This window comes from Toxotes jaculatrix, chromosome 16 (genome assembly GCF_017976425.1).
Source record: "Toxotes jaculatrix isolate fToxJac2 chromosome 16, fToxJac2.pri, whole genome shotgun sequence".
Classification (NCBI taxonomy): Eukaryota; Metazoa; Chordata; class Actinopteri; family Toxotidae; genus Toxotes; species Toxotes jaculatrix.
In genome coordinates, this window is record NC_054409.1 from 16,926,578 (window position 1) to 16,945,576 (window position 18,999).

The 18,999-nt window shown below is 40.9% G+C and overlaps 1 protein-coding gene across 3 annotated transcripts in view; it reads left to right on the top strand.

Annotated features, from left to right (window-relative positions):
• rgs3a (regulator of G protein signaling 3a) overlaps window positions 1–18,999 on the top strand; it is a 153,038-nt gene that overhangs the window by 52,420 nt on the left and 81,619 nt on the right. For 2 of the 3 annotated variants that reach the window (XM_041058710.1, XM_041058707.1), the window contains 3 exons: window positions 1,606–1,683; window positions 5,204–5,315; window positions 9,276–9,319. In XM_041058710.1, the coding sequence (XP_040914644.1) occupies window positions 1,606–1,683; window positions 5,204–5,315; window positions 9,276–9,319 (234 nt within the window). Of the gene's footprint in view, window positions 1–1,240; window positions 1,364–1,605; window positions 1,684–5,203; window positions 5,316–9,275; window positions 9,320–18,999 lie in introns of those variants that run through there. The other variant, XM_041058708.1, reaches the window with a different exon arrangement.

The window sequence follows — 18,999 nt, forward strand, 5'->3', positions numbered from 1 at the left end:
GCGATATTCTCTTTCCAGCTCTCAGCCTTTGTATTGGAATGGGTGCTGATACGATTTGACACTTCTGTTTTTCTGCAGGTCAAACAGAAAAGATATAGTGTCTTAATTAGTAGAGTTCAAAGAACAGATTCTGATACCTTTAGCTTTAGCCGTGAAGCTAAGCAAATGGGCTGCTGGCTAGAGCTTCATATTTATCAGACAGATATAAGAGTGGTATTAACCTTCTCACCCAACCCTCGCCAAAAAATTGAATAAGGGGATGACATGCAAAGAACTCGCCAGACTTGAACTGCATAGTCATAGTAGCGATTACATAGTATGCATCTGAGACCGCTAGGTCACCATGATAACCAGGCTTGTGTGGTGAAACAGGGAAACCCATGTGTAATGGTGCAGCAGATGGTTATAGTTCTAGATATGATGATTTTCCCCTGCACATTTGTGTCAAAAGGAAGTAGAAATTTGATGTTTTGCATTTGTAAAATATACTGACCTTTCTTTCTGAGTATCTTAAATTTTGCAAGTCTAGAGGGGTCTATTTTTATGCATAATACATTTCAGATATGCAGATTTAGTTTTTGGAATTTGTGCCTTTAGGCTAAAGGCCTTATCTGTCTGCCAAGAGATACAGGAAACGATGGAGAAACAGAGGGCGCTAAAGTGAATGTATTCTTCTTGACTTATCTTTTATTACACTACAAGAAGAGAAGGGACTGTATTGATCAAATTAAAGGGCTTATTTTGACTTTCATTGATGGTTGTGTATGATCTGTTCAGCTTGTATATGCAAAAGTTATGTGCAGAAAATAGTGTATTAATACTTTATATATTTAATGTAGTATGATAATCAGAAAGACTTTCTGTAAAGTGAGACTAGCTGAAATTAGGAAGCAGAGACAAGTAATGTTAAGTCATGTGTCATTGCAACATAAATGTGTAAAATGTGATAAAATACCCAGAGAAGACCAAAGTGAGAAAAGATAGTTGTGATGTGATAATTTCTCTTTCTAGAACATGCTGAATGCTGTTGGTATGTCGGGGTCTTTTAGTCGCCCACACTTTCAAAATGCAGGGACTGCGGTGGTACTTCCTGTTAAGTCATACAGAAACATGCTACCCTGACCCTGTTTCACGTACACACACATTGAATTGGCCCTTTTTCAAACCCTGGACTTGAGAGGAAGTCCCCTCCTCCTACGTTGCCGTATTTTTCATTTTAAGTGTTGGTGTCTTGTCATACTCCGACCACACATGCTGCCTCACAGCTCGCTTTCTGTCTTCATAAAAACTGTTTCAGTTGTGTTTCACGCTTACTGTTAGCTGTTGAGCAGATCGTTTGGATTTGGGAGCTGAAATGGATTTGGTACTGCAACCTTTTTACTAATCAATAACATGCAATATTATCCTCTTGAATTTTTATCTTGAGAAATGCTTAACATATGTTTATGAGTCTGACATCTGGCAAATGCTAATAACAGCTAAATGGGCATGAGGTTTTTGATATCTGATTAGACACATCAGTTATCAATGACTGATCCTCAAAATGATGTTCAAAAACTTTATGTCCTCATCTGGTGGGGTAATCTGTTGTTGTTCTGTGTCCAGCCTCTTGACCTGTGCAGCCGAACGCTCATCATATCTGAGGAGATGATACTACATGAGAGCAAGCACCACTCTCTCAAGGTAAGTGCCATCAGTGCAGTAGCGATACTAATGTTTGTACATCTTTGTCCATGCGTGTGATGTGAGTGTGTATCATTTCAATGCACGTTAAAACATTTCCGAATGTATGTTTGCTACATGTTCTCTTGGTGTAAATAGCTCAATGTCGAAGTCCTCACTGCACAGGAAACACTCAGAACTTTATGCTCAATGAGTGCAAATCTAAAACTAATCTGAAGAAAACCCAAGGGCTGCAAAATGGTGCCTAGAAGGTGCAGGATTGGATCTTAGTGATCTGAGGAAATAGGAAATGTGATTTTCTTTGTGCTCTTTCAAAGAGTTTTATAATTTGATTGATATAGAAAGATTGAAGCCCTCTCCTCTCCTCTCCTCTCCTCTCCTCTCCTCTCCTCTCCTCCCCTCTCCTCTCCTCTCCTCTCCTCCCCTCTCCTCTCCTCTCTTCTCCTCCCCTCTTGAGATTGCACGAGACAAACAGACTAGTGGCAAACATTTTGTTGGTTTGTCACAACCGCTTATGAGGTTTGTTTATTTGGCCAAACCGGAAGTGACGGCCCGTTGCCCCAGTGTGCATCTCAAGTCAAAATGTGTGTGTTTTAGTGTTATGCATGGAGATAGAAAGGGAGAACAAGAGCAACATCCTGAGAGGAGATGTCTGAACATCTGAACATCTCCAGTGAATTTGTAACTACTCAGAGCTATCAGGTCCACATGAGTTGAGGAAAATGAATAATTGATGAGGGAGAAGAGTGCCAGAGATCTATCACAGAAATTCTGTTTCATGAATCAAAAGAAACTGCAGCTCTTTTGGTATATATATTTTTTAATGATTCTTCCACAGTAAGCTCACCTTACAATAGTATTCTGCAGTAGTCTTTTTTTTTTTACAGTATATTCTAAAGATGTAACTGGAAAATATATAATACCTATGTGAGAAAAGTAAAAGGGTGCTCATACTTTCAGAAGTTTAAAAGTATTAACTTTTATTCTGTAACAAGTACTTTAATGTTGTAGGTGTCAGAAATAAAAAGAAATAGCATTGTTTTATGTGCCTGTAGGATGTTACATGTAAAACGTTTCTCTACAAAGAAACTAAACACTGAACTAGGTCCGGTAATGTTACATATGATTACAGTCATACATATGACTGTATTTCAGGTTAATATTAACTACTGTTAGCCACATTAATCTACTGGTACTTACTCGACAAATGACTGCATTAACTTGATAAATGTGCAGACTAGAAGAGAAAACATTGACAGAACATGATAGCTCTAACTGAATGGCACAGTTAGATGTATATTGGAAAATTTCTTTTGGACTCAAGTGAGGGAATCCCGCCTGGCATGTCATTGTTATATCGAAGCATGTTAAGCAAGTGTGTGTGTGGAATGTGCTGTATGTGGAACGAGAAAAGAGAATTTTTGTATTGAATTAAGCTCTCGCCACAGTTCTTTAATTTGCCCTGTCAGATAATCTTTGCTCTGCGGTGCAGTGAAGTGCAGTGACTGCTGGCATGGAAGGTAATTTTGGCCTCTCTCTGGGGTCAGTCATTAAACAAATATTTAACAGCCAGTGTTTGTCAGGAGGGAGTTTCTTCCACTGTGCCACTTTATACAGGCTGTTTTTAATGATCTCTCTGTGTTGTTCCAGCTTTTACTCTTTACTCACTAGTATTTTTTAAGTCTGCCCTGGAGGCAAATGCACAAACTCTATTGTCCTCACAAACATGCACCACTTTCATTATAATGTCTGAACACAAATAATAAGCAGAACATGGCTCAAATTGGATTTAATCCAAAGTGACATTTGGATAAAATGGACTTTTAGTGGATTAAATATTAGCAATGCTTCAAAGTGACATTTGAACACAACAGATTTAAGTGGATTTAATCATAAGTACACTCAATAAAGAATAGTAAATGTCCGGAAAGATAGCACATGATATTAACATTACCTGTCATTAACATTAACATGAGAAGTTATTTCTAGTCATCAAGTAATTATGCAAATAATGAAATCAGTTTAAACTTAAACCTGCTAATTATCCTGTCAGTAGAGTCATACAGCATGTGTTGGTGCTTAATGAATTAAAGTAGAATGAGAAAGCCAGTTTTATGTTGACATTTACAATACAACAGAGGATGATGTGGGATTTTGGGTACAGGATACATATAGTATTTATGATTAGATAACACCTTTTAATCTTATTAGTTGTAAAACGAGAATAGAAGAATTGTCGAGAGAGAGAGTGGGAATAAAAGTAGAAGGTGTTTGTGTCAACATTTATGAACAATATATACAGTATTTGTTTGTGCATGTGTGTACATTTAGAACACGTGTTGTGCATTCTAAGTCCGCTTGTCTCTCTTATGCTTTGTCCGTGGTCTTTACTTTTACTTACATCCTCTTCCACCCACCCACTCAAACCTAAACACAGACAAACACACACATGCTCTCTCTCTCTTTCTCTTTCTCTCTAATCAGATACTGGCTACATCTGAAATACCCCTATCTCACCCAGGAAGCCACCAAAGCAAAAGCACTGTCTTGAAACAGTGCCCATCTGCATGAATTACACTGTACGCATGTTGTGTTGCTTGAAAGCACAATCTCGCATAAGCAACTGTTATTCACACACATGGACTTCTGTTTATAATTTTTATCATCTACTCCTTTTTTTTCTTATTCTCATTATTATTATAAACATGAGAATAGTGTGTGTATTATTCTCATGTTTTTTTCTTTTTCCTATCTCTACTCATTTTCATTTGAATGTATCACTGACTTATCTCACTTTACGGCTGCAGAAGCGCAAAGCCAGTCATGGGCTATCAGGGCATGTTGCAAAACTCTTGATCAAATCTCCAAAGTAGCAATTGTCCATAATTAAATACTAAATTGAACTGGATTATGTTGTTCCACCATGATATCATTAAAAAGCTATGCAATGTCTTGTGCAGTCAACATGGCACACATGTATAACATTTAATCAACAGTGGGCTATATTACAGGCAGGCATGCACAAAATCTGACAAAGCTAAAATTTACAGTGAAGGGCGAGTTTTTGTTTATGACCAGATTAGTATCAAGTTCATTATTTTAGCTTTTCTTTTTTTAGCTGTTGAAAGAATACAAAAGAGGAATTTATGATTAACTTAGTGCATTTCACATAGTGTTAACTTTCAGCAGGCTATGTTCTGCCATAACTGTGTATGTGTGAACTGCATTTCCTGTGCTAGGACATGAGTTGTGTACAGCTCTTATGGGTGTGAGACTTGTTCAGTTCTAGGTGTTTATATGTGCATCTCACTTAATTGCAGATGTGGTGACAAATGACTACTTTAAGGTGTAAAATCGTCTTCGAATGATGTGATACTGAAGTGTGAAGTTAAATTCTGTTTTTTTTTTCTTCCTCTGTTCTTGCTTTCATTTCTACCTCACCCACTCCTCCTCTTCTTTTTTTAAACTTCCTTCTCTTTTTCATCTTCCTCCTCCACTTCTGGCCATCTGCTTTTTTTAGGTTACAGTGTTTGTCTACAATGATCTAATGCTGGTGACAAGGGAAGATGAGCCAGGAAGGTGTAACGTCCTTCAGAGTCCCCTGTACCTCAGACAGCTCCGGCTCCAGGACGGTACGTAAGCATCACCGAACTGTGTGAAATTCATGTTACTACTACATGTTACTACTTTCTTAAAAGCCCCCAAAACAACAAAACAGCAGCCAAAATTGTACAGTTTTATCTGTATGTTACCATATTAAACCATGTTTAACCTTTTACAATTTAACACAGAATAATAGTAATGTAACACTTAAACACACAAATAGCACAACTGGAAATAAACATACAGCACTATGATTTACAGTGGCCCTTTCAGCTGAACTTAGCCAGAGGATATTTAGGAAAATGCTGCTCAAGTTCCTGTTGCTTTGTCTCTTTACTTCACCTTGGTGTAAACAGCCATCTCCTCTGGCAGTGTGGAGAGAATAGGTTGGCCATCAGGGCTGCACACAGCACAGGCAAGTCAAATAAATAGGGCTCACTGTAAATATCTGTGTTTAGAGTGGTGGGCGGAAACACGGGCAAAGTTTGGAGTCATGCTTGGGACAGAGTAACGGGAGAGGGGATACAGACCAATACTGCTAAAATATAGCAGTGTATAATGGGTGATAGTACCAAATAGTGTGTGACAGTAAATGGGACTAAACGGTAGGGCAGTAGTGTCAGAATAATGGGAGTGATTTACAAGGGTAGCAGGTGTTGGAATGAGGCTATGTTTTACCCCCAGACTGATTGTAAATTAAACGCATTTACTCAGTACAAAACAATGCTGTCTGAGTGAGTAATAGGTTTGAATCTTTCACTTGAAGGCTGGGCCTGACCTTCAGTGGATAAAGCCCCATACATACAGGTGTTAGTGTAGCCTTACATAGCCACAGAAGCCACGATCATTCTTAAATCAGTCAGAGTATCCAAGAGCAGATCTTGAGTGCACATAACTCACTGTTGTGGTATTGTGCTGAGGGCGATCGGTGTTAATTTACACTTTTTTCACAGCGTGTTTCAGTTTTTTTTAGTGACATCTTAGTTTTTTTTTTTTTCCATAAATGCAGATGAGTGCAGCACATTTGCTGAGTCAGGCTTATGATGGTGAGGTTACCTCTTGGCCTTTTGCTCATTTAGAATCAACAGAAATATCAAACACTGACTAGGGTTATTAATTTCAGATAAACAACAGGTGTATAAAGAACACATTTCCTTTGCAGCTAAAGCTGACACAGTGAGCAACATCTAGTAAACACTCAAAATATAGCTTTCTGATGCAGAGTGGTCAAAACCACTCTACCCTCTCCACAGACATCTCTGGAACACTTCTGACCTCCACCCTTCACCCAAACAATCGGAGATCACCAGGGTGGGGATTCAGTAGGGTTTGCGTGTCTGTGTGTGCTTCATGAGAGGACGCACACACACAGACACACATCTCCACCCCGCTGCCTGTCATTGTTATTTCGCTTCGGCAGCGTCACTCAGGAAAGAGGCGCCGGGGGTTTGTGTTTGTTTCAGCAAGGGTGTGTTTGACGTGTGTGTATGTGTGTGTGTGGGTGTGTGTGTGTGTGTGTGCGCGTGCATGTAGTGACTCAGTGCAAGTTCAATACAGAGGCTTTCCTGTGTTCCTGTCACCCCGATACTAGACCGAGGAGCGTGGGAAGTGAGAGTGGCATTAAATAGATTGATATTAAACACACATATAACAAAAATTACGACGTGTCAGTCCAGACATCACTGGGCTGAACAAACTAACATGAACACTTCCACAAGACAAGACAGGGTTTTTTTTTGTTTTTTGGGTGTTTATTCTTCAGTGTGTTCATAAGAAAATGTGAGTGACAGCAAAGTATTAGAATTACTACACCTTTGACACACCACCATGTCAATACTATTAGGTGAATCCACTTATATTTGAGATTATAACTTTTCAGAAGTTCATGATTAGTGTGTCTTTTTAACAGTACTCAGAAGGCTATGGGCATTTTTAGGATTTACAGAAAACAGCACCATTGTTTAATTTAAACTAAAACGGTGGACTAAAATGGTTGTGTTACTAAGCTTTTCACCTGACTTCCTCAGCAAGCCCCTCTTACATGCTGTGTGACAGCACTCTGCTGGTTTTAAGAAAATCACAACGATATCCAATAGTGACCTCTGCTGTTGGTTATGAAAAGGAACACATTTTTACAATGTGGAAAAACACGGCACTTCACATGGGCCCTGCTCTCCCTACATCACACACTGATCATGACAACTCCTGCGTTCACCTTTTTAAGGGAGAGCTGGTTTCTCCTGTTAAATGCTATCAGTGAGACCTTGTAAAATACAGCCACCACGGGAATCAAGAAAAAGGGGAAGAGCTGCCTCTGAGTATCTGCCGTCACAATTCAGGGTGAAGATGCTGAGTGTGTATTAAACACATAGGTTATTTAGAAGAAAGAAAAAAGCTGACCTGCTCTTTGCTTTGCTGGGGAGCCAGACCCAAGGCTGGTGAAGTTTACCAGCTTAACTTGCTGCAGATATAAGTGCTCTGCTTTAGATAATAATTTATGTCTGTAATGAAAGAAAAAAAAAAGTTCAGTTGCATACTTTAAGAATATTTAAATTCCATCTACTCTATTTACCTTATTGAAAAATCCAGAATCTATGACTTTAATTGTCTCCTAAAAAAAATCCATTCTCTGTGATCAAAAAAATGGGTTAAAAATTGGTTGCGGTGTCACAAAGCATGCCCTTACATACATTTCACTTCAAATTCATAGGAGTGGTTCACAAGACTTTCTCAGAACGATGCTCACATGCAAAAATCTGAAATCACGCTGAAATCATTCCTCTGCTCGATATTGGATGTAACAGGATGCCTGCGTAATGGAGTCTGTGCCTTATTTTTAATCACCAAATGCCCTCTTTGTGTTACTATCTCTTCACCGCAGCTCAGGGACAAAACAACTTTAACAGCTACAAACACATTTAGTTAGATAGCATCTGAATGCATTTCCTGCATTTCTATGTACATTTGAATCACCCTCTCAGAGTGACAACCTCATTTACAAATTATTCATTCAGTGCGTATTATTAGAGGCCCTGACAACTCACTGTATTTTCTCAATCAGCCTCTGACTGTGAGCTATTGGGTCTTACATGAATCATTTTCAGCCAAAGAAGTATGTCAGTTATTTCACATGAAAGATTTCTGTGTTTTTGTTTGTGTCTGAGCTCCTCTCACTGGTTTGAAGTGAGTACAGAGCACATTTCGAAGAAAGGCGATGCCACTTCCGTTAACCAATCAGGATTCAGCAACATATGAATCAGAATTTGATGACAGTTTATTTATAATTATTTGTTCCTCGGGCACTGTCAATCAAGACTGATCAAAACATATCCACATAGTCTTAATAAAGCAGAGTAGCTGATTTTTTTAAAAACTTTAGATAATAGCCAAAAATTAAATACATAGGATTCAAAGTCAGACAGACAGACAGACAAATGCTCTTCTGTGACCATTTTAGATCAAAAGAATGGGGGACAAGGAGGCATGTAGGGCTGAATGGATGATCTTTGTCTTTCTAGAACATATTTAATCATTTTAAATCTCACCTCAGGGCCAAGCCGCTCCTCAGTGTGATCTCGAACATCAGACAAGATTGCTAGTCATGGTTAAACTGCTGGCTTGTGTGTGCGCTCACTTGTAATACAAATAGCAAACATCACCACAACATATAGATTATGTGGGTGTATGTCTGAGTGTGTGTCTGTGTCAGAGGGGAGGGATCATTCGATTAAAACCATTTATCTTGACTCCAGACCCACAGGCCCATCTCACAGAGCGCTTCTTTGGTGAGTTATGGGTAAAAGTCTATAAGGCTGACCTACAGTAAAAGCTTTCCATCAATAACAGCATTTTGGCGAAATCATAATCGGAAATCAAAGTGCTTCAAATATGCTGCTTTATGTACAAGCAGGAAGGAAGGGAGAGGGTAAGAATGAAATAGAGGAAAGAGAGTAGGCAGTAAGTAATCTCTTTGTTACTTTGTCTTACAGATTATGCTGAAGAACTGAGATTCTACCTTATTCACATGACCGAGGTAAGAGAAAACATTGTGTTTGTTTGTGCTTGTTTGAAAGAAAAAAGAAGGGAAAGAGGGAAAAGGAGGGTCTAATGTGAACAGTCTATTTTGTCTGTGAGCCGGAGGGACAATTGACTCCGGTGGAAATCACATTACAGGGGAGACACAAGGATTAGCAGAAAGCTCTAATGAAAATGTCTTTTCTCTGTGTGTCTTTGTCAGATCCGACTCCATCCCTGACCTGTCTGTATCACACATTCAGTGTCCAGTTGTTTAGATCTACATTATAGAAACATATAGTTTAAAGATTTTGATTGCAAGATCAAGCTATTGCTTATTTATTTATTTATTTTTTTGGATGGACAAGTATTTTATAAATTCAGATATAGCCTAAGCCTCATTTTAAATAAACATAAAGAAACAGTACTGACCCAAGTGTAAAACTGAACTACTACATCTACTACTATAGATGTGTTCAAATATGATGCACATATTTTATATTGTGATTTTTTTTTGTTTACACAATCAGAAATTTTATGCCAAATAATCATCCTTTCCTCCATCTGCAGTAACACCTCTCAGGCTATCAATTTAAGATGAAAGGGAAAAGAATTATTAATATTACATTGCTGTGTTCACCAATTATTCAACATGGGCACTTTAAAGGCGAACCTTTGTTTCAGCAGTATAAAAAATAAATGGCCACAACAAAAGTTCTTGGGAAAAATTGAGAAGTTTAAAGGCTCAGCAAGAAAGATTTTAAAAGCACTTAAACATGATATATACCAAGGTGTTGTTTGAGATGTAAAATACACATTAATGCCTGTATTAAAATTTTGAAATTTCGCAGTTACACTGATTTACTTACTTAACTGTGGGTCTGCATGATTAGTTTTAAAATCACTGAAAATATCAGTGGGATTCTGCATCACTGCCTGGCCTCCCAGTAGTCGCTACAATACTTAGACAGTAGTGTTCACATAAAAAATTCAAATCAGCCACACTCAAACAAAGTGAGAGGGAGGAAACAGAAAGCATAAAAGCAAGCTGCTGGGAATAAGGCAGAAAACAAGGAGGGTGTAATAGTTATCTGACAGACACTCTGATAGGATTTGATAGTTCAGTCTTGAAAATTTCTCTTGTTTTGGCAGATCTGCTGTAGTTAATGAGCATGTTTACAGGTGGTGGTAGCCAGTCCTTCTCTCCCTCCCCTTCAGCAGCCCCTCCCTTTCCACTACCGCTCTCCGTTCACATTTATGTACTTTTTTTTTTTTAACTCAGAAAGTATGCAATGAAGTAATGAAACTGCAGGTTTCATCATCCTTTTAATGTTGCCATACATTATATTTTCATCACTTCTACTCATTGCTTTCTTCCTCCATTTCACACCCTCTCCCTCCTCGTCTTGCACACATCTCTCAAGCTGTTGTTTGTGTCCAAGTGTAATGGCCGCCACACACTCTCTGGAACCACTAAAAATATGATCACCACCATCATCTGCTGCCAAATTTTTCCTGATGTAAAACATGTAATCAAGCACAGTATAAAAGTGTGCTGAAAACATCATGCTGAATTATTAACATGTGCAGATGCATGATTTTTGTACTAACAAGGATGTGTAGCTGGGTGGTACCATGGTGCAGGGAAAGGCTGGGATTTGATAGTACTTCATCAAATCCAGAATCCAGTATCCAGTCTGAATCCTTTTGAATCCCTCACAACATTCAGTTGAAATATATATATTCAGTTGGCCAAGAAGGCATAAATGCTACATGTTTGAGTGGTAGCAAGATCAGTATTCATCGCCACAACACACAATCGCCACAAAATTAGATGAGGAACATAAGCTATGAAATTTTATTGGATTAATCTGACACATTAAAACAATAAATGTAGTCTGCTTGCTTTCACACCATATTTTCCACAAGCTACTTGCTCCAGATATGTTACAGAAGCAATGAAAACCTGTCTGGGGAAACAGAAACAGAAATAGAATAGAATGGAATTTGGCACTGAAATTATTAGAACTTCGAAAAACCCACTTGATTTGTCTAACTCAGACTTCTGAGCCTTCATGTTAGCTTTGGCTAAACTTTAGAAGTCATTTTTACACACCACAAGGACTGTGGATTCTGTCCTCCATTTCTTACCGTGGTGTCAGGTTAGGAAGGGATCTACTCACAGCCAGTACGCACAGGACGAATGATTGCCACAACCAATAACTCTTTCAGTATACATATGGAAATGGAATTGAAATAGACTGAAAATAATGTGAACCTGTCCTTTAAATACACCTTATGTTCAAGTTGGGTGTACTGTGTAATTATGGTGAAATGACTTTTTGTCACAACACACTTTCATGCTGCTTTCACGTCACATCAAACACAGGGAGGGAAAAAAACCAGTAGCTGTTTCTGTAGAATGTTTAGGTGTCATAGGGAATAGACACTGCAGCAGCATCAGTCTTAACTGGCAGTGTTTGCTGGTGGGAAGCCAGAGAGGGTCCTGTTCTTATTGTTGTATGAGCGACTGCTTGTGGTTGGCTGGGGCACCTGTGCAAAGGGGCCTCTGTATAAATGACGAGATCATGGCCGTGAAGTGTAAAAGTCCCAACTGAATTTGCATGTCTTGTGAATCTATGGAATTTGGCTTGAACAAATCAGTCTTTCTTTTTGATCCTTTGAAAACAATTACATGAACCTAGAGCTTTCTAAGCTCCCCACTTAAGCTGAAGGTTGGATGTCTCAAAAGTGGTTTTAAGATATAAGCTGAACAGACTGGATAGCTGATGGAGCTATTTTTTTTTTTTAATCCATCCAGCCGCTGTGACTCGCCTGCAATTTGTTTCAGCTGCAAACTTCTGCTCATATGGTTAATCTTTTCACTGAGCAACTATATAAACCCCATCCCCTCCTGCCGCAGACACACGCGCTTGCATACGCATATCGTCACACTATTTTTTGCTTTGAAATGTGCTGCATAACCTCATTAGCAGCTTATGAATCTTTAAAAGGGCCTTTTTTTTTTCGGAAATTCCAGACAGAATGAGACAGGCCTGATATCTGTCCCACAGGCTGGAGAAGAGGAAGGAAAAGGCTCCAATATTATTCAGGCTATCCAATTAGGCAACATATATAAATAGAAAGTCTTACGTAAGACAGCATGGGAGAGAAAGAGAGAGAGTTTGAGTGAGTTAAAGGTAGATTTTGGATTTTATACAACACATTAAAAAGGTCTGCTGGAATGGTTGTATCAGCTCTTGGGTTAGGCAGTAGCTTTCCTCATCATATTTCTCCTTTTTTATACTGTTATGCTCTTTCTTGTTGAATTGTTTGTATTGTATAATTCTTATTTTTGCTTTCTCTGTGAGCCTCTTTGTCCCTCCTAGCTTTAAAGATGTCATAAAAATGCCACATGTGAACAAATAAATTTCAAACAGCAGTAGGGCCCAATGACAGCTTGATACCTTGATCTTACCTAAAACAGCCTCGCAAGGATGCTCCCAAAAATACCAGACTCGTACAGTACATATGACCGAAGTCAGACACGAAGACTGACAGAGAAAACAGCAACGAGACTGTGTGTATGTGCTTGTTTCCAGTTAGGATTCACTTGGCACAGCCTCCTCACTTTCCCCTGTCAGATTCATTCCTCCATCCATCCTGTCACATGCCCCCACACAATCACACACACACATACACAAAATGTGCAGTGATCTATTATAGTTGATACACCTGTCAGCACTTCATTTCATTTCATACCTCAGGGAGCAAACAGTAGCCACAATGAAACACCACATACAGTTTGTTCTTAATGTAGCTCTTATTTCCCACATGCACTGTAATAAATACTCTAAGAAAGGTACTTTTAGATCCATAATAGCGCTGTTTTGTCATAAACCGCATTCGTTTTTATGCTATATTGATTGAAAATATGTAATGAAAAAGGCACTCTTCTCTTCTCTTCTCTTCTCTTCTCTTCTCTTCTCTTCTCTTCTCTTCTCTTCTCTTCTCTTCTCTTCTCACTCAAAAGCGGCATGGCCAACTGCTAAACTGCTGTAGTTCTCATTTATCTTTAAATGATGAGAGTCTTTACAGAGTGTTTGACCTTCTTGTTCCACGCTGGTAGGGTACACTGGCATGCGAAGTGGAGGAGCATGTGAGGTGGATGGAGAGAGGAAAAGATATCAAAAGAGAGCATCCACAGAGGTCATGAGTAGCATAACTATTGCGCTCTGCAGATGAGAGAAGATGAAGACCCATTTGAATGACCCTGACCTTTGCTTGCTGATGTGTGTGCGTGTTTGTTTATGTTTACTCAAACGCGATATGTGTGTAATGAGATAGACTCTAATTGAATTGCTCTTTCTGGCATGTCTGTACAAAGATCACACACACATGCACACACACTGACAGAGAAGGACAGGGAGAGACAGACTTAGAACACCCTCTCATGTTTTTAGTTAGGGCCCGAGCACCGAGTGGTGCGAAGGCCCTATTGTTTTTCTAATGTTTATTATTATTATTAGGGCCCGAGCACCGAGTGGTGCGAAGGCCCTATTGTAATTCTAATGTTTATTATTATTATTAGGGCCCGAGCACCGAGTGGTGCGAAGGCCCTATTGTAATTCTAATGTTTATTATTATTATTAGGGCCCGAGCACCGAGTGGTGCGAAGGCCCTATTGTTTTTCTAATGTTTATTATTATTATTATTATTATTATTATTATTCCTCCCAAACAACTGCATTTTTCAACCCCTTCCCATGCTCTAAAACGCCTGAAATTTTGCACACTCATCAGGTCTGGTGAAAAATTTGATATTTTGTGGTCCTTGTAAATGGGGGGGGCAAAATGGCTCCGCAGCGCCCCCTTGAAATTTTCAAAACCCCCCTCCCATTGGGCTTAGTTTGTCATAGGTGCATGAAAATTGGTACACATGTTGATCATACCGAGACACACCAAAAAGTCTCTTGACACCATGACCTCAACCCAACAGGAAGTCCGCCATTGTGGTCGGAAGTTGGCGATTTTGGCGAATTATACCATTGGTATGCGGACGAACTCGTGCTAGGGATTTCACCTGATCCACTTCATATTTGGTGGACCTCACCTCAAGACCATGATGATCAAAAGTTATTCAAGGCTTTTCTCTAAGTTAAAGGGCGTGGCCTCTGTGGCCCGCCAAAGTTTGGTGGCGTTTGGTGAATTTGCCATGACATTTTGAATGGCTCTCACGTCCACATACTTTATCCAAACATCTTCAAACTTTATGAGCATGATCAGGGCTCTGCCCTGAACGCCTCCATATGTCAAACTCCCGCCTTACTCGTGGCGTCCCCTGCTGGTAACAGGAAATGACCTATTTTTACTCTGAAGTGTACTGCTCCTTAATAGTTGACACCCTCGGCTTTGTTTCTGCTCTACAACCTTCCCAACTACTTGGTGAAGTTACATTATAAAGGCCGTGAAGCTGGGTGCAATGGCATCTGTGTGGCGGCGTGGCAACTGACGATCCCTCGCCGTGAAATTACGTTTGGATTTGTAATGACCTTAACCACCTCCTATGATCCTAAAAATTCATACACACGTTCTTGGGGGCTGGTCCTAGACTCTGATGGGGTTTTTGTAATTGGGCGGGGCAAAATGGCTCAACGGCGCCCCCTTGAAGATTTAAAATACCCCTCTCCATATGGGTTTTTTTGGAATACAAAGATGAAAATCAGTACACAAAAAGAACACTTCGGGACGCACAAAAAAGTCTCTTGACACCATGACCTCAACCCAGCAGGAAGTCAGCCATTTTGTTTTTGGCGGCCAAATTTGAGTGCTTTCCACCATTGGTATGCGGATGAACTCGTGCTAGGGATTTCACCCGATCAACTTCATATCTGGTGGACCTCACCTCAAGACCATGATGATCAAAAGTTATAAGAGACTTTTCTCTAAGTTAAAGGGCATGGCCTCTGTGGCTCGCCAAAGTTCGGTGGCGTTTGGTGAATTTGCCATGACATTTTGAATGGCTCTCACGTCCACATACTTTATCCAAACATCTTCAAACTTTATGAGCATGATGAGGGCTCTGCCCTGAACGGCTCCATATGTCAAACTCCCGCCTTACTCGTGGCGCCCCCTGCTGGTAACAGGAAATAACCTGTTTGTACTATGACGTGTACTGGGGAGAAGAGGAGAGGACATAGGATGACTCTGGTACTCTTGGCTGCGCCGGCTGCGACTCCCGCGGGTCGCAAGGGGTGCGAGGGCCCGTCATCGCTGCTTGCAGCTTTAATTAGGGCCCGAGCACCGAGTGGTGCGAAGGCCCTATTGTTTTTCTAATGTTTATTATTATTATTATTATTATTATTATTATTCCTCCCAAACAACTGCATTTTTCAACCCCTTCCCATGCTCTAAAACGCCTGAAATTTTGCACACTCATCAGGTCTGGTGAAAAATTTGATATTTTGTGGTCGTTGTAAATGGGGGGGGCCAAATGGCTCCGCAGCGCCCCCTTGAAATTTTCAAAACCCCCCTCCCATTGGGCTTAGTTTGTCATAGGTGCATGAAAATTGGTACACATGTTGATCATACCGAGACACACCAAAAAGTCTCTTGACACCATGACCTCAACCCAACAGGAAGTCCGCCATTGTGGTCGGAAGTTGGCGATTTTGGCGAATTACACCATTGGTATGCGGACGAACTCGTGCTAGGGATTTCACCTGATCCACTTCATATTTGGTGGACCTCACCTCAAGACCATGATGATCAAAAGTTATTCAAGGCTTTTCTCTAAGTTAAAGGGCGTGGCCTCTGTGGCCCGCCAAAGTTTGATGGCGTTTGGTGAATTTTCCATGACATTTTGAATGGCTCTCACGTCCACATACTTTATCCAAACATCTTCAAACTTCATGAGCTTGATCAGGGCTCTGCCCTGAACGCCTCCATATGTCAAACTCCCGCCTTACTCGTGGCGTCCCCTGCTGGTAACAGGAAATGACCTATTCTTACTCTGAAGTGTACTGCTCCTTAATAGTTGACACCATCGGCTTGGTTTCTGCTCTACAACCTTCCCAACTACTTGGTGAAGCTACATTATAAAGGCCGTGAAGCTGGGTGCAATGGCATCTGTGTGGCGGCGCGGCAACTGACGATCCCTCGCCGTGAAATTACGTTTGGATTTGTAATGACCTTAACCACCTCCTATGATCCTAAAAATTCATACACACGTTCTTGGGGGCTGGTCCTAGACTCTGATGGGGTTTTTGTAATTGGGCGGGGCAAAATGGCTCAACGGCGCCCCCTTGAAGATTTAAAATACCCCTCTCCATATGGGTTTTTTTGGAATACAAAGATGAAAATCGGTACACATAAAGAACACTTCCAGACGCAAAAAAAAGTCTCTTGACACCATGGCCTCAACCCAGCAGGAAGTCGACCATTTTGTTTTTGGCGGCCAAATTTCACTGCTTTCCACCACTGGTATGCGGATGAACTCGTGCTAGGGATTTCACCCGATCAACTTCATATCTGGTGGACCTCACCTCAAGACCATGATGATCAAAAGTTATAAGAGACTTTTCTCTAAGTTAAAGGGCGTGGCCTCTGTGGCTCGCCAAAGTTCGATGGCGTTTGGTGAATTTGCCATGACATTTTGAATGGCTCTCACATCCACATACTTTATCCAAACATCGTCAAACTTCATGAGCATGATGAGGGCTCTGCCCTGAACGCCTCCATATGTCAAACTCCCGCCTTACTCGTGGCGCCCCCTGCTGGTAACAGGAAATAACCTGTTTGTACTATGACGTGTACTGGGGAGAAGAGGAGAGGACATAGGAGGACTCTGGTACTCTTGGCTGCGCCGGCTGCGACTCCCGCGGGTCGCAAGGGGTGCGAGGGCCCGTCATCGCTGCTTGCAGCTTTAATTATTATTATTATTATTATTATTATTATTATTTGTCCTCCCAAACAACTGCATTTTTCAACCCCTTCCCATGCTCTAAAACGCCTGAAATTTTGCACACTCATCAGGTCTGGTGAAAAATTTGATATTTTGTGGTCGTTGTAAATGGGAGGGGCAAAATGGCTCCGCAGCGCCCCCTTGAAATTTTCAAAACCCCCCTCCCATTGGTCTTAGTTTGTCATAGGTGCATGAAAATTGGTACACATGTTGATCATACCGAGACACACCAAAAAGTCTCTTGACACCATGACCTCAACCCAACAGGAAGTCCGCCATTGTGGTCGGAAGTTGGCGATTTTGGCGAATTACACCATTGGTATGCGGACGAACTCGTGCTAGGGATTTTACCCGATCCACTTCATATTTGGTGGACCTCACCTCAAGACCATGATGATCAAAAGTTATCACAGAGTTTTCTCTAAGTTAAAGGGCGTGGCCTCTGTGGCCCGCCAAAGTTTGGTGGCGTTTGGTGAATTTGCCATGACATTTTGAATGGCTCTCACGTCCACATACTTTATCCAAACATCTTCAAACTTTATGAGCATGATCAGGGCTCTGCCCTGAACGCCTCCATATGTCAAACTCCCGCCTTGCTCGTGGCGTCCCCTGCTGGTAACAGGAAATGACCTATTTTTACTCTGAAGTGTACTGCTCCTTAATAGTTGACACCATCGGCTTGGTTTCTGCTCTACAACCTTCCCAACTACTTGGTGAAGCTACATTATAAAGGCCGTGAAGCTGGGTGCAATGGCATCTGTGTGGCGGCGCGGCAACTGACGATCCCTCGCCGTGAAATTACGTTTGGATTTGTAATGACCTTAACCACCTCCTATGATCCTAAAAATTCATACACACGTTCTTGGGGGCTGGTCCTAGACTCTGATGGGGTTTTTGTAATTGGGCGGGGCAAAATGGCTCAACGGCGCCCCCTTGAAGATTTAAAATACCCCTCTCCATATGGGTTTTTTTGGAATACAAAGATGAAAATCGGTACACATAAAGAACACTTCGGAACGCACAAAAAAGTCTCTTGACACCATGACCTCAACCCAGCAGGAAGTCAGCCATTTTGTTTTTGGCGGCCAAATTTGAGTGCTTTCCACCATTGGTATGCGGATGAACTCGTGCTAGGGATTTCACCCGATCAACTTCATATCTGGTGGACCTCACCTCAAGACCATGATGATCAAAAGTTATAAGAGACTTTTCTCTAAGTTAAAGGGCGTGGCCTCTGTGGCTCGCCAAAGTTCGGTGGCGTTTGGTGAATTTGCCATGACATTTTGAATGGCTCTCACGTCCACATACTTTATCCAAACATCTTCAAACTTTATGAGCATGATGAGGGCTCTGCCCTGAACGGCTCCATATGTCAAACTCCCGCCTTACTCGTGGCGCCCCCTGCTGGTAACAGGAAATAACCTGTTTGTACTATGACGTGTACTGGGGAGAAGAGGAGAGGACATAGGATGACTCTGGTACTTGGCTGCGCTGGCTGCGACTCCCACGGGTCGCAAGGGGTGCGAGGGCCCGTCATCGCTGCTTGCAGCTTTAATTAGGGCCCGAGCACCGAGTGGTGCGAAGGCCCTATTGTTTTTCTAATGTTTATTATTATTATTATTATTAGGGCCCGAGCACCGAGTGGTGCGAAGGCCCTATTGTTTTTCTAATGTTTATTATTATTATTATTATTATTATTATTCCTCCCAAACAACTGCATTTTTCAACCCCTTTCCA